General features: G+C 38.9%; 1 protein-coding gene across 50 annotated transcripts in view; it reads right to left on the bottom strand.

The window, feature by feature from the left end:
• CCDC88A (coiled-coil and HOOK domain protein 88A) overlaps window positions 1-16,756 on the bottom strand; it is a 63,481-nt gene that overhangs the window by 34,020 nt on the left and 12,705 nt on the right. For all 50 annotated transcript variants that reach the window (XM_086874596.1, XM_086874353.1, XM_086874418.1 and 47 more), the window contains 8 exons: window positions 14,155-14,263; window positions 10,521-10,590; window positions 6,906-6,964; window positions 6,116-6,199; window positions 5,427-5,567; window positions 4,107-4,276; window positions 1,223-1,304; window positions 500-658 (listed from right to left, as the gene is read on the bottom strand). In XM_086874596.1, coding sequence (XP_086730722.1) covers window positions 500-658; window positions 1,223-1,304; window positions 4,107-4,276; window positions 5,427-5,567; window positions 6,116-6,199; window positions 6,906-6,964; window positions 10,521-10,590; window positions 14,155-14,263 — 874 coding nt within the window. The remainder of the gene's footprint in view (window positions 1-499; window positions 659-1,222; window positions 1,305-4,106; window positions 4,277-5,426; window positions 5,568-6,115; window positions 6,200-6,905; window positions 6,965-10,520; window positions 10,591-14,154; window positions 14,264-16,756) is intronic.

Genomic DNA, 16,756 nt, shown 5'->3' with positions numbered 1-16,756 from the left:
TTGATTTGTCTCCTAAGTTACTAATTCATGCCAGAACTCTAAGTTCCCCTTCCCTGATGCTGGTACATCTTTTTTTAGTGTATTTTATGCCATTGTCCTGTACTCATTTATGTGAACAGCTTTCATTTCCTCAACACTCCACTTAGAAAATTGCTTTCCCTTAGGAGAAAGGAATTATTACATTATAAGGAATCCTACAGAAGGAGAAAGGAATTATTACATTTATAGGTTTTTTTTAATTTATTCTCTGTGGGTTTCTCAATTCATCCTTCACAGAGGCTTCCACTGGCCTCGCTAGCTTAGAGCTCTGGTGAACACTGCTGACTTCCACGCCATTAGACACGGAGACAGTTCCCCAAAAACTGGAATTTGTCACCAAAGCCTGACTGCCATATCCCAGAGCAAGAAGCTGCAACCCTTTAAAATCTCCAAATCCACTTTGAAAAAGCCAAGAGGAGAATGGTGGGCCCTGGGTGATTTTTCCCCTGGATTTCCTCACCTCCACCCTGGCTTTGTAGAACTCAATGTCATGGAGCCTCTCTTTGTAGCGGCTGACTTCGCTCTCCAGCTTGTCCACGCGGATCGCCTTTTCCCGGAGCGCGTCCAGCTCGTCCCGGTACACCCTGGCAGAGCGGGCGTCCGACAGCAGGTTCATGTTCTGGGACAAAGGGAGACACAGCTACACAACATGCTCAGGGCTAACACAGCTCCTTCGTTGCTTAAATTAAGGGAATGCACAGAGGTAGTTCTGAGAAATACAAAGAAAAAAATCTAATATATTGGAGAGGATTGTAGATGGTTTATTTCCAAGGAAATTGTACTGGCCTTTTTCAAGGACTTGCTGTAATTACAAAGATATTGTATATTTATATATATATATTTATATGTATTTAGGGTTTTTCCCCTCATATCACAAAGTATAAAGAAAAACCAGACAAAATTGGAGCACTTTCATTTTAAAAAGAGCCTTTCAGACGATGCACTGGTGGCAAATTGCTTGAATGAAGAAACAAAAAGAATAGAGAAGGAATACTAACCTAAGTCAGGGCATTTTTCTCCATCATAATATACCAAATGAAGTATAAAGGAATAAATTACACAAGGTCAGGTTCAGAGTGCAAAATAAAAAACATGAAAACATATTTAATATCAGATAAAGAGTGGTGAATTGTTCTGGTGGTAGCAGCTTTTCTTATAAAGAATAAAATGATTAAACCCACACCTCTTGCTGAAGTCTCTTCAGTTCAGATTCCATCTGTTCCAGTTCTTGTTTACAGTCAAGCAGCTGCTCAGTCTTTTCCTCACTTGAAGGAGAAAACACAAACCAGTTCAACATGGCCACAGAACCTGCTAATGATCACCAGGTTTGACAACAAAATGCTGAGATTTGTGAGGCTTCCACCTTTAACCCACAATTTCAGGGACATCAAAGGGTAAAATTTAGAGTTGCCATTAAAACTTCGTTATTCTTTTGGTTTTAGTCTTTAGCTAATAATATTTTAAATGTTGTTAGACTTTTCATAATGCTTTAAATTGTTGTTTCCTACTCAGGTAGGGTAGAAAATGGGATGTATTAAGAGAATTTTTGCAGTAAGGGATTTTATGGAAAAAAACCACAGACAATACACATGAATGTGTACAAGGAGATCCCCATCTAAAAGTCAACTCAGAATAATTTGAAATTACACATCCAAAAGGTCCAAATTCTTTCCAGGAGAACCAGACACTGACCCCTTGTCACAATGAAGTAAAGCCAATTTTAAAAGTATTTTTATAGTTCTGTAATTTTTCCTTTTCTTGCAGAGAAGAATTATTAAGGGTTTTAGGTGTCTTTACTCAATTGAAGAAGATACTGCTTAATAAGCTCAGTAATTTCATGAAACACACAATGAATTTTAATTTTATGGAAACAACACAATGTCTGTTTCAGTCTACTCAGAAACCTGTGATAAAAGCAATTTGACAAAGAATGCTACAATTCTTACAGGACTCATTCTGTAACTTCCAACTCATTTCCCTAGCCTCCAAAAATGAGTTTATTAAACCATGAGCATGTGCAAAGGAAATATTTCATTCTCTCACAGACAAAGAACACCTGATGTTCAAAATTCAACTGCACTTCAGAACAAACAGTATTTGTTGTTAAAAAACCTCCCAATGTTAAAAGCTATACTGCATATACAAATATGTTACTGTATTATTCCACAGTCCAGAATACAAGGAAGAAACAAAAACAGGAAAGGGGGAAATAAGAAAATTTAACAGACTGAAATGTATAATACTATCTCAAAGCAATCATGCCAACAAAAAATAGGTTTGTTTTAAACAAAACTAGAGCAGTTGTTTTTAAAAATGAGCCAATTTCACCATGAATGATCTTTTTGGAAAAGGATTGTTTGGAAAAGGTCACTGAGCCTACAAGCACAGGAGGCTCAGCTCTGCACAGCTCAGTGCAACATCTCTGTCACAGCTTTCCCCCTCCAGAGGTGCTCAGAAACCAGGCACAAACACAGATTTATTCCTGATTTCTGTAACTGTTCCTTATTCCTGTTATTGCTCTACATGGGAACACACAGAATTCAACATTCAGAAAATGAGGTGTGCAGTTTCCAGTTTTGGAGTTTCTGTATTCCCTGGTTTGCATCCAACTGAAAAATAATCTTTACAGACCTTTTATATGAAATTACATCAGCTACACTGCATATTAAACCAGGTAGGAAGGTTCACTGCCAAAACCAGATTATAAATAAATTTTATGCTGAGTATTTTCAAGTCTGGAATTAATGTAATTTTAAATTTATCAAATAAATGCAGCATTTAACACTAAATGCTGCAGACAGAAGTTAATTCATCCAAGTCTGGTATTTTAAGATACTCCTACACGTAAAGGAAAATTATTTACCAACTGAATTCAAATAAGAGTGCAGAATGTGGACTGCTCTGAGCCATCAGTGTTGCCCTAATTGCACGCTTCAGCTACAGACTGGAGAGGATTGGACTAAATTATACAGAACATACCAGTGTTCACTGTTTAGGCTATCTATTAACTGTCAATCAAACTAATAACAGCAATTTTTTCACTAATTTTCTTGGTGCAGCTGTTTATAGAATATCCTGGGCGGGCTCATTGCAGGAGACACATAATAATACAGACATCAGGAAAAAAGAGCCCCATCTTTTGTCCTCTGTTCCTCATGAAGACCACGCTGTAGTGGGGGAAGGGGATCCTCGGAGTAAATCAACAAGATCCTTAATCCAGCCAGCTAGAAATGATCTGATCAAAATTGTGACTTATGCTACCTTCAGCTTGTGATTAAATTTACCTGTCTCCTCTTTCCATTGCTGAATTTAAAAAAAATATCTTTATTTTTGCTGTTTCTACACATATTGAATCTCTTCAGATTGAGCATTTTCATTCAGAACACACACACTTCACTCTGCTAAAACAACTGACACATTGCTACAAGGAGAAGCAGATTCTCCACAGGGCTGTTATTGATCTTCTTTTTAAATAACTCCTCACTCTGCTCAGATTTTTTCCTTGACTATGAAGACAAAGTGCCCACAGAAACCCACAGAATCAGGAGCAGTTTTCAGGAGCGAGTAAGTGTTGTGCAGACAAGAAATCTTTCACACAGGAACAATGAGGTGGGAGACAGGAAAGCATTCTAACTGAAATTTTTTGTCCTCTCTGCAAAGAATTTAAACCATGAATTCACCATAGGTGAGTATTTCTTGTTGGAAACAGGTCACCTAATTGTGCTGCTGAGAGAGAATTACTCCTGCACCATCTCCTTTTAATGATCACCTGGTTTGAGAACAAAACACTGAGATTTGTGAGACTTCCACCTTTAATCCATCATTTCAGGGACATCAGAGTGAAAAATTTAGGTCAAAACATCATTATGAATACAAACAGAGGCAAACACAGATGAAAAGTTGTATTTGTCCCATGGGTCCACAAATCTTCTTGCGTGATAAAAATACCCCTCCTGGGGAGCAATAACTAAAAAAAGCATTTGGAAGGATGAAGAACTGGTCTGAAGAGGACTAGAAGTGCGCTGAGGCAGCGTGTGGCAAGGATTTGAGCGTGAATTGGTACTCACAGCTCCTGCCGAAGCCTCCTGATCTTGGCCTTGGCGTCGGCGAGCTCCACGCTCAGGTGCTGCCGGCTCTCGGTGCGCTTCATGCCGGGGGAGCCGCACGGGGACTGCGCCGCCGACGCGTGCGGCAGGAAACGGAGACAGTCCCGCTCCTCCGACAGCTCGATGATGGTCTGGGGAGGCAGAGCACAGGAAAAGAGTCCAGAGTGGCACTCACAGAGCCACCTCTGCGTGTGTCATTCACACAAACACCGCAACGGCACAAGAACGACGGAAAGGTTTTGGCCGTCCAACAAGTCAAAAGCTCTCCCTGCACCTTCACACCTAAAGAAGAGAGCCACAGCTCTTGAACAGGACCTTCTGCTATTTTATATTTTATTTTTCACTTTAGGTTTTTAAGGCCACAAAATGACCAGTGATCAGAATGGACTGGCAATGGAAAGTGTGTTGAAAACAAACCACCTCTTGAAAATAAAGATGAACGTGTATCTCTAAACAAAGATGTGTTCCTCAGCGAGCAGCAGCATCCTTGACAACTGAATAAAGCATCAGATCTACAGATATATTCCTATTTCCCCCTATAAATAAAGGTGTTAGCCAAACATGAACACGTCTTGTAGTTTAAAGTACTTTTTCTTTGCTTTGCACAAAGGCATCAGCACCATCCTCTACCCTCTGTTTCACTCTGATCAAGGCTGTGATCCTGAAAAACTGTCAAAGGAATATCTGCAATAATTGCAACACTGACACATCCACTCTACTGAGGGGCAAAGCTGGGACCACCAAGATGATTCACAACTCGTAATTTTTATTAAATACAGTTCTGTTCCTTGATTCTAACGCAGTCCAACAACTGTGCCTCGTGATAAGCCTGCAAAAGCTCTTCTCCTGGTATGGATTCTGCTTTATCCCCCTCAAACCTGGACAATAGGACATGGGAATAGAACAGGCAGCTTCCAGTGATTAGCCTGCAAATTGATGGGTTATTGATTCCTGGTAAATGCAGCTGATACAGCTTTGGATTCTCTGTTTTCAGCTAGTGATCAATGTTGAAGTTGTTTCCCACTCTGGCTACGTGGAATAGATCATCCCTTATCTTTCCTGCTTTATTCCTACTTTATCTTTCCTACATTTGTTAACAAATGTGCACAAAAGAACCCCTTGAAACAATGTTCTGGCAGTCAGGAATCCTTGCTTTAAGATGTCAGCACAAAATTAAACTGTTAGTTATAAAAATCCTGAAAATCCTAGAAATCCTTTGCATTATATCAAAAATAAAAAAAGATTTCTTGTATTTCTCTTCAGCACCAACCCACACCATACCTCTGAGTGCTCATCTCTTTCATCTATAAGTCTTTTTAAATGCAATGCCATATTTTTCAGGAGAGGCTCAACATACTCTTGTGTCAGCACAATGACATCCATCCACTGCAGGTCAAACACATTTTCCTGATTATGAGTTACCTACATGGGGTGAAAGGAAAGAGAAGAAATACCCTCTTGAAATTTTAAGAGTAGAAAGGAAGCATAAAGAAATATAAAGCTGCCACTCTACAGGTTAAATTCTCTGGACTAGGGTGAAAAAATATTTAAAATATATTTAATTGAATGCAAAGGAAGAGTTTTTTGTCTACCTGGAAGCAGCAACTTGTCCTTCTGGCAAGGTGACAATAACATTATAAATTACCTACCACATACTGGAATTATATTTTATAAAGAAATTTGCATATAAAGATTTCACTAAACTAAATTTGCTGTATGTAACTAAGAAATCCTTGAAGCAACAAATTTGCTTTACTGCTCTAAAAATATAACCCAAAAATGCTCAATCATGAAATCTTTTTGTGAATCAAGTGAAAAAAATAAAGCCTTTTTTGCTTACTACAACCACTCAATATGCAAATCACATATGTGATTTACTTGCCATTGAACACGTGCAACTCCTCTTCCTGCAATACAATATTCCACCTCAAAAAATCCCCAGAATTAAAAGCAAAAACCCCCCAAAATACCTCCTGAATATGGGCTGCAACAGCTGCTCTGGTATCAAAATCCAGACTTTGGATTCTTTCAATAAATTCTTCTTTTTTCTGACACTAAAAATAGAGACATCTATTTTATACACATTTGTATGTACAATCACAAATATTTTCATTCCTCTTTTGTATTTCTCAAGAGCTAAAACTTATAAAGCTGACATTGCAATGGCCACATGGCTAAATTGTTATCCAATAATTCTGGTCCTAATAAATCTGTGGTTTATGCCACGTTACAGCAATTACAGCTCTTAAAACTAATTAAGTGATACAAGGAAAAACAAGTTGAAATGGGACAAGGAAAAGGTTTCTTAAAATTGCTACTTATTCAAATTTAGTGAATGATGAACATGAAATATTGCTATTTATTTGAATTTATTAAATAAACTTGAAATAAATTATTATAAAATTATTATTATAAAATAAATAAATTGAATTTATTAAATATTTATTAAATTTATGAAATAGTGCAGTCAGTTAATATTCAGTGCTTTACCATTTCCTTCCTTTCTTTACAATATCAGGTAAATTAACATTATTGAAATTAATAATCCATTTGAAGGTTATGATGGTATTGGAGGTATTTATGCAATAACAGGTATAGGGCTGTAGCCATTTAATTAAAAATCAGAATATTCCAGTTTTTCAAGGAATGCAATTGTACCACCAAAGGAAGAAAAGTTTTATACCATCCCAAGTACTAAAATATTAAGAAAATAGATCAATAACTCAAAAGATTCATAGAGACAAACATAATTAAACTCACCTGAACTGCACAACCAAGCAAAAGGAGGAGAAGCTTTTTTACTTCTTCAGTACCTGGCTCTAAGAAGAAAACGAGAAAAAATAGTAACTGTAAAATTATAATTAGTTTCTTCCCCTATACCTCAGAAAACATGAAGTTTTCTCGTTATTTCCATGTCATTTATGTTAAGCTAGTTTTAAAACAACCAGATGAGCTTTCAGCTCAATCCTTTTTGCCATTTAACTGCTGACTCCCAGAGGTACCAAACACCTTAACAGCCTAAATAACAATTAAAATGAAGTTCAGCCCTTCAAAAAGCAAAACTTCAGAGTGGCATTTTTAGAAATGCTTTGGAGACCTTCAATCAAGTTTTCAGTGGTAATCTCAGGTATCTCAAGATAGTTACAAAACTGCTTAAATTATCTGTCTCTCCCAAACTGGAAGAGTTTAGGTGACAAGTTCACCTTACAAAGCTGTGTTAGATCTTCATCTGCACATCCAAAAAATCAAAATGTATTTCCAAATCTGGCCTTAAGCATCTTAATCTCCTAAAGAAGCTTAAGTTAAAGAACTCTGTTTACAGATTAATAAATATGTTTCTTACTTTTTATGCTCACAGTGTCCTCATCTTGCTACTAAATACAGAAATACATTCTATATCTAGAACATAAATTTTCCATGAAGCAAATGCTTCAAGGATGACAAAACAGTTTAGGCATTGACTCAAGCTGCTGCTTTTGGAGGGAGCTACATAATGTGTATAATCCAAATGAACATGGAATATTGCACTTTTTCAAGAGGTTTTTCAGGTAGATAAATACATTACAAAAAATATAGTATCAAATGGGAGATTTTTAATCATTTATTAATTTTCTTGTTTTCCCAAAAGATTTCTTGTATCCCAAAAGCTCGAGCTGTGAAAGTCTTTTTATGGAGAAATAGAAAAAGCATCAAGCAAGGTGTTTCACCAGAAGCTGCTTCAGCTGAAGAAGGGGAATTCCACCTGGCTGTCTTATCAATACAGGTTAACAGGAATACTGCAACAGGAGGAATCCATGCCAACAGCTCATAGCCTACATTCACTTATCCCAATAAATTAATCACACTTTTTTCATTTTTAAGCAATCCCTGAGCTCCTCTTCACTCTTCATCTCCTGACTGCCTTTCAAACACCTGCCTGAATACTGATTCCTTGTCTCTCCCACATTCCCTGAAGGAACAGGGCAAAATACTGAACCATCTCAGCTTCCCTCATCTTCTGTTTTATTTCCTTTTCCTCCATCAGAAATACAGAAACAGATGATTCTCTTCTACACCCTTCACCCTGCTGCTGAACTTTGTCCCTACCCTGTGCCACTGTTTGACCTTGCTTGTGTTCACCCTAATCCCTGACTTTCACACCCTCTGCAGGCTTCCATCCTCCCCTGCCTTGCTGCCTCCTATATGAACTTGCTTTCATCTTTCCCCTTTGCCTCATCATTATCCCTTTGTAATTTAATTTAATATTTACAGTCACAGGCTGTAGCTCTCCTCCAACTGCCTTTCCAGCCAATCAGCTCAGGAAATATTTCCTGATAAAATCCCTGCTGACCTGTTTTACCAAACCTCAGCTCCAGCCTTCTCTCTGCATTTTCCTCCATGAGCCAACTGCCTCAGGAACCTGCTCCTGCCATCTGCAATTTGGCATCTTCTGGGATTTCTCTCCTAATCATTCCTTAAGTGTAAAGGGGAAAATCTGGGAGACATCCCTGTGAAAAATCACACCTCCAGCCTAAGCTTTAGTGGACCGAATCCAAGTCTTTATCAGGGATTGACTTTTACTCCAGGGCTTGCCTTGATGCAACCAGATTTACACAGCAAGTGTCTCCAAAGGTCACTGAGGTTTCACTTCCCTGCACCTGCCCAAAAAAAGCTTAAAGATCCATGTAGGGATGACATCCTTTTCCAAGCTGACACACTAAGAGCAGTCCAAACTTTCAAAGGGGAAAGGTTCTGGACAGAACCCAAAAGAACAGGTCTATATTCTAGTTCAAACCAAACTCTGTGATTGAACTCCAGCAGGCAGCTGAAACACCTTCAAGAATCTTGTCCAAGCATAACAATTTTTTTTTTTTTTTAATGTGAAGGCTACACTACAAGAAATTCCAAATTTTCTCACAAATCCAACAAAATCCCCGGAGAAGAGCAAAGCACACACCCACAGAGCTGCCAAACCACAGATCCCAAAACATAAAGACATCTCCTTAAAAATGACCAAACCATAAAATTGAATGTATACAACTGAATGCAGTATTGTCTCTCTGGGGTTTGATAGTGCATTATCAATAAAATGTCATCTTATACTACACAATATTGTTAAGACATTTTCTCTCAGTATCTTGAACAGAAGAAAAAATGTCACTACAAAACAATACTATGACCTGGGTTTTTTTTAAAATCTGTTTTTCCAGTAAATCTGGTTTCTAGGCAAATCCTTTCAGTCTTTTGAAAACCTTAAGAAAGTCTGGAATCAAAACTATAAAAGCACGATGCATTCTGTTCTTTTGGAAAGGAAGAGACCACATTCACATTTCTTGGTGCATATGACAGCAGCTGCACATATGAAAACTGAAAAAGCTGTGACCTCAGAAGCAAAAGCAGCAATATCCAAAAGCAGAAAGTAAAACCCAAAAGAATTAAAAGCAAGATACCTACAGAGATGGGATATGTGCAGATGGAATATGGAAAATACCAATGTTATGAGCCCTGGGATCGGGAAGTGAGGAAACACAGATGGTTCTTCTGGCTCATGAGGAACCCCCTGTCCCACAGACACGGAAGCGTGGCAGAGAAGACATCCCAAAGAAATAAAAACAGCCAGGGGAAGCTACACAGCCTGTTAGAGCAGTTCCTGACCTCTCTGCTGAGGTGTCAGAACGTCAGGAGGAGAACACCTGGGGCACATTAGACCCAAGTAAATAAACTCTGCCCAATCCATAGTGGCTCCATGCAGGCCAGGTGTGTCTGCTCCGTGCTTCTGGAATTGAGAGCATGGTGCAGAGATTCCCAAGAGGCTGTGGATAGTCAGCTGGCTCCACACAGGCTAATTTTCTTGGTCTGAAAATTGCAACTCTCAGAGCTGGAAGCAGAGAAGGTGGGAGCATGGAGAAGACAGTGTCAGTTCAGGGGAGAAAACAAGAAGGTAAGTGCAGTATTTTTCAGGTAAGGATGCAAGAGAAGCAGGAGAGTTTGGGGGAAGGAGAAACAAGGATCAGGAGCTGGATCAAGTGAGATGCACTGAACTGCCAATTCCCTCAGCGGTGACACAGGTAAAGAAAGTTGAAAGTGCAGTAGCTGGGAGTACATGAAACTTTAACTTTGTGCCATCAGCGGTTCACTGGATGCTGGGAAATGCACTCAGGCTCAGTAAAAATCCTACTGAGAGCCAGGGCTGAGGGACAGAACACATTTTTTAGAGTGTGGACAAAGAAAATCACTGTTAAATCACTACTCATCATTATTAAACCACTTATTTAATGAAGTATTTACACAACCTTCTGTTGAAAGGCTCAACCCTACAGGAATTTCATTTCCAGTGAAATAATATAAATTATCACACCAGTATACATTTTTTATCTTGGTCAAAAATAAACTTACCAGAAAAAGGATTTTTGCCAATTATTAGCACATTTGGCAAAGACATCATGATCAACTGCTGCAAAGTCTCCTATAAAAGTTAATTAAAACATTATTTACATCATACATACTGAATGAAAGCAAACATCAAATACCAAGAGCCACTGAAGAGAAATCAGTATTAATAAAACAGTTTTAATATTTTTTAGGACTTCATACATACAATTCATACACTACTTAATTATTTGCCTTATAATTTAAAAAAATAACTTACAAATGTGAGTTACTTCTATAGAACCTTTGTTTTACTGGTTTGTACAATCATCTCACACAGCAAAATCCTCTCGTGGCAACAAGCTGGCTTAGGAATCTTAAGCCAATGAGATCCTGAGTCTCAGAATGCAGCAAAACCCTTTACATTTATTATGTTCATGTTTCCCTGACTAACTTATTGATACCTATTGGTTTTATTTGCTCTAAGGTGCATTTCTACTGCAAAAAACTCAACTTCCTTTCTGTCACGGTTTCTTTGGCCTCACCAAAACGTGGATGTGAAGATCCCAGGGGGTTTTTGCTGCAGTGACACTGGGCCAGCTGTGAATATAAAGGTGCAAACCCCTGTCTGCACAACCCACATGGAATTTTAGCTTAGAAGTGCCACGCTCCTGGCAGCAGCTCTGCCTATCTGTTCCATGGATTCCATCAATGGAGCTCCTGTAATGGCTGTAATCGGGTCAAATCCCCAGTCTAGACAGAGCCTAATTCTCCTGAAACAGTATTTCTCCTGTTCCCAGATGTTTATTCCCAGCAGATGCCATCCTATAGTCAGGCTTCTTATTTTTCCACAGTGACAGATCCATTACTATAGAAAATGCTCCTACTCAAAAGCAACATATTCCAGAAGAGCCCAAGGCACACAGCAGGTGTCAATGTAAGCAACAATCACTTGCTTTAGGTCAAATTGAAAAAAACCCCAGTATTTCTTGAAAAATACCTGTAGAATTTATTGGCTACAGCTACACTTGAAAGTTCCCACCAGTTAATATTCAACATCAAAATTATATCTGAATTGATTAACAGTAGACAGCGAAATATAAATTCTCTCTGGACACAACTAAGACAAACTGTAAGGAGGGAGAAAACAGCTTTGACCTCCTCAAACATCATGAAATTCTACCAACTGTGACACCTGTACTTCTCAGACTCTGAAAAAGATGATGTTCAAATAAAATAAGATATGAAGTGCACCACAGGATGTTTTAAATCAATATGAAACCAATAAAATATAATTAATTTAATGAGTATCGACAACTGCTATGAGAGAAAATCACGTATTTTTCAAGTGGCTTTCTGTTGTTTTTTGGGGGTGTTTTTTGGTAGTATCATAAATAATTCCATGATGCTATCATAAAGCTGATCATGTATCAAAGCAGAATATGAGCAGCAGTAACCAAGATATGTCTCCTGAATGGACATGATCACCTGTTTCCTTACAACACCTCTGCCTCGCCCCAGAGATGTCTGACACCTTTTCTGTCATTTGGTGTTAACCTCAGCACTGGCTTGGCTTGCACAAACTTTTCCAGTTCATTAGCATTTCTTTTACTGAAGATTTTCACATCCTCAGTCAAATCTGCTGAGAGTCATGGACGCTCACTGGATTAAATCTCTCGAGCCCAAAATTTCTCCAAAATTTAGAATCCCTTGTCTGAAATTAACTGCTGAGAACAGTTCCACGCTCTTACACTGCCAAGAAATGTACACACTCAGATTACTGGTTCAGGACCAGAAGTGTAATTCCAGAGAATAACAATGATGATGCAGGAACAAAAAAATATTGGCTAATCTAATGTAACACCTTGATTTTGACTGTTATATTCTACTAGTGCAGGGTTTTTTGACAAGTAAATCCACAGCACTGATGCAATTTTTCACTAAACTGAGAGAAGGTTTTCCCCAGGTGTTATAGAACCACAGGGAACAAACCAGCATGGACAAGCTCACAGTGAGAAGTGTTAAGAGTTACATTAAAACAATGCTAAAAATTCCAAATTCCCACATTCATCAGTGTCTAACATTCAGTAAAATCCTCTCTCCTGTCCCCTCCCCTGGGCTTCCCCAGGGAGCACCCCCAGGCACCTGCCTGTCCCCTCAGCTTTCAGGAGCATTGGGGTGTGAGGCTCCTGCCTCACCCCAGGCTAAGGGAGGCCTCTCAGTTTGATTCCAATACATCCATCAAGCCCCAGCTTTCCTGCCTTAGGGAATTTCACAGGTGAGAGGAACTCAACTGACCCCTCTGTGAAACAGCCCATCCTTTAACACTTCAACCACCACAAAGCACAAACCTCCCTGCAGGTACTGAATAGCTACACATGCAAAAACCAATTTTAAATGAAAAGGAGCTCTCCAGTTTAAAGGCCTTTACTCCTGCTAGAAACACCAGCTCTTCAATGTTTGCATGGTGACCAAAACCCTGAAAAACTGGGGAGGGAAAGGGGAGACAAGTGTATAAAGTAGTTAAAGGGCAGCTGGACCATTAAAGGCATGGTGGCTGCTTTCATTTCTTAAAAATTAATACTTTTTTATTTTAAAAAAGCTCTAATAAATTTATTTCTATCACAAAGGTTTGGAGCAACATCCACAATCCTGAATCATCCAAAGGCACCTAAATGCCAGCAATTCTGCCTGGTACTGGAGCACTTGGACTGGTGCTAGGGTGAGGCCGGTGCAGGATGGGGAATGCTTTGTGTTCCAATAAAGATCAATCCTGTCAGTGCCTTCTGCTGCATCCATTGTGGGACACTAATGCCTGGTGGAAAATACTTCCACCAGGAAAAGGAAAAGCATATGGGCCTTAGCAGGCAGCACATATATCCACGTGCAGGGACTGCCAAGGAGAGAGGGAAGTGCTGGGGAGAAGCATGGAATTCTCAATGTGCTCGGAGTTCTGGGAAGCACACACTGTGTGTGGACACAGGAGGAGCAGCAGACTTCAGCACAGGCTGGCCAGGGAGAGGCAGAGCAAAGGGAGAGGCAGTTTTCTCCCAGGTGTGGGATCCCCTGGCAGGAAGGAGCAGGGGAATGTGGAAGGGCACTAAAAGCCACACTAAAGGGACACTGGTGGCAGCTGCAGTGCCCAGCTGTGGCATGTCCATGTCCTCTCCAGCTGAGCATCCAGCAGGCACAGCTCCTACTGCTGCATCAAACTCCAGTGGCTCTTTCACAGCTCTGACTTAGATCTTCCTCACAGCATTTACTACCAATTCCCAAATTAATTCTAAGCCCAGTAAATTGCATCACCTTTTTCTAACAAAAATTCCATTTACAAGACTAAATGCACATGTAATAATCTCTCCCACGGGCACAAAACTTGCTTCAACTCAGAAAATACCAACCAATAATACTTAATGCACCACAGGAATAACTGAACACACAGAATATTTATTCTATAAACAGATCATCATTCGCATAAAAGTGTGTCCACACCACCTTTATACCTGTAAATAGTGATAAAAAAATCTCACTACATAGCTAAACAATCATCCATACAAATAGCTCTTGTTCATCTTATTCCTGTTACCGTTAAAACTGTAACAACAGAAGAAAACTTAGAAATAATTCCAGGCAAAATACAACACAACAAACAATTACTGACCTGATAGTAAGTTTTAATTTGTTTCACCAAAATGGACAAATTTTGAATCCTTAATGATGCATCATTGTTTACTTTTTTGTTTATCCTCTGATTAGCAGACTTTGGATTGCTGCAAAAAGAAAGAAGAATACCTTAAACATGGTGAATATTAATCTTTAAAGCTTTCTCTATAAAACAAATGGGATAGTTAATGTGCCAGCACAGCCATCCCTTGTCTTGATTACCATGCCTTGCTTTTCCCTCCACAAATCAATAAGGAGCTGTGGAAGATGGAAAAGAGCTTGAAATGTGTCTCTGACACAGCCAGCCAGCCCCACATTCTTGTCTGCCATCAATGCAGCCTGAAACTGGGAGCACCCAGCAGAATTCCCAAGGAATGGGTCTGACAGGAAAGACTTTGTGGCTGTATGATGGCATTTCACTACCATGAGGCACAAGGAACAAAATGCAATCTTTAACTTTTAGAACAATGATGAATATGAAACACATCGTGCTAACACACACTGACTGTTTTAAATATATTTACAGATTGTTGAAATGTGTCAACAAAGATATTATTAATCGAAGTCTTTGTCATGTACTATCATATGCTACCAGATTTTTCTCTGGTTTGTCTTGGCTTCAGGGAGGAAATCAATCACTTTTTCCTTCCCAAAGCAGAAAGGATCTGAGGAAATGCAGATGAGTCACCCTCTTTCAATACCTCGTAACACACACAGGACAGCATGACAACCATTCACTGGGATTTCTCATGGAAAACCATCCAGAACCAAAGCACCCCCCATAAAACTCTCTGAAATGTTTAAGGAATTCCTAAGGGATGGCCAATGTGAAGTTTCTCACTTTTACAGATTCTTGATATAGTTGCACAACACAGCTTTTGATATGTAATGGTATTATTGTATTGTTTAATGATATTATTATTATTACCAGATAAATGAGAGCTGGCTGGGATGCTGCACTCAAAACAAACTACCAACTTTTCCCTGTCAAACCAGGGCTCCCTGCAGGGCTATGTGTCTGCTGGCTCTGGTTTTATTCAACACTGTCATTAATGATTTAAACAATGGAATACACTTTCCAGAACAGCCACTGGCAAACTTTGGGAGGAAAAAAACAAAACCAAAAAACCTTCAAAAAACACTATGGCAATGGGGAATGATCCTGGTAATGTGCAAAAGTAATGGAATTCAATAACTCACAGGCAAAGGATTAGAGTCAGAATCAAATGCAGAAAGAGGAATTATTTGCTATAAAACAAAAATGACCTGATTATTGCGGTATCATGACTTACTCTGATGGAATTTATCCCTTTCATTATACTCTCTGTACAAAAATGACATATTTTTCATTTATATATGTTACCTACACAAACTTTATTTGCCTTTTACAGCTTGCTTAACTTTTAGAATATTATACTTTTTTTTTTTAAAGATACATTTATATCTTTTCTTTGGTTTATTGCAATCAGCATTTCCTGTCTTGTAAGCACAAACAGAAATAACAGAAAAAACTGCAGGGAAAGGAAGTCAGGTCCTATAAAAATGCACCTCCAACACATAGACATTTCTAAAAGAAAAGCAGTAGGCACAGTATCTTTTTTCTGTATTTATTATTATAAATATCTAGGAAAATTAGGACAGGGGTAATTGCCTCATTCCTAAATGCTCATCACCATGTTCCTAAAAATATTACAAACCATTAAAATACATTTTAGAACATATTAGCCAAACCATGTGACTAAGATGTGACCTTGGGTTTATTAGTTCAGCCAACCTGTAGCTGTAAAAGCAAGTAAATGGGCTAAAAATAATTATGCTTTGCAGATGCACAGAACTGGACTCCTTTCCACAGTGAATTCATTCAAATTTGTTGAAATCACAAGAGAAAATCCACAATAAATCCTGCTGACCTACAGAGATCAGCTGAAGTCTCCTATTTCTACATGCATATCTCCAAAAGGCCGATTTGGGCCCTTAATCTTCATCTTTAATCTTAATGACCATGGGATTATCTCTGGGCTTTTTCATCATCTTCAGCAGCATTTCTACAGCCACACATTTCAGATGCCTCTCCCTTTAGAGCTCTCAAAACAGGGCACAGGGGTTTCCTGGATATTGTGCCAGCTCTTATTTTAGCATCAAGACCAAAATTAGTGTGCAACCACAAGAACTCAAAACACAAACGTCATAAAAGCTCAGGCTTTCCATTTTCTCATTTCTAAAGCTGTATTAGGATATTGAGATTGATCCTGGATGAACAAAACTTTAACATTTGCATAGCACTGGATCTTCATGACACCAGGGGATCAGCCCAGCCAGCAGGAAAGGTTGGGGTGCTTTAACAACCAGCCTCACCTCCCTCTATGACAAGCTGAACTGCTTAGTGCCAAAATGATTCATGCCTGTAGCTTGAAACAAAGCTGGGGTTTTCTTTTATTTTGGCTTTCTGTTGTTGGCTTAAATTGCAGGAAGCAGTTTACTGAGATTGGGATTTTTTGCTGGGAAAACTTGGGCCACAGATGTGCTGTGGAAGTGTGTTTTTACCGCTTGGAAAAATTCCACTGTCCAGTCTCAAGATGCTCTGCTAGTGCAGACGATCA

The sequence above is a fragment of the Cyanistes caeruleus genome, chromosome 2 (assembly GCF_971803275.1).
Source record: "Cyanistes caeruleus chromosome 2, bCyaCae1.hap1.1, whole genome shotgun sequence".
Lineage (NCBI taxonomy): Eukaryota > Metazoa > Chordata > Aves > Passeriformes > Paridae > Cyanistes > Cyanistes caeruleus.
The sequence above is the reverse complement of the archived record's forward strand: the minus strand, read 5'-3'. Positions and strand labels throughout refer to the sequence as shown.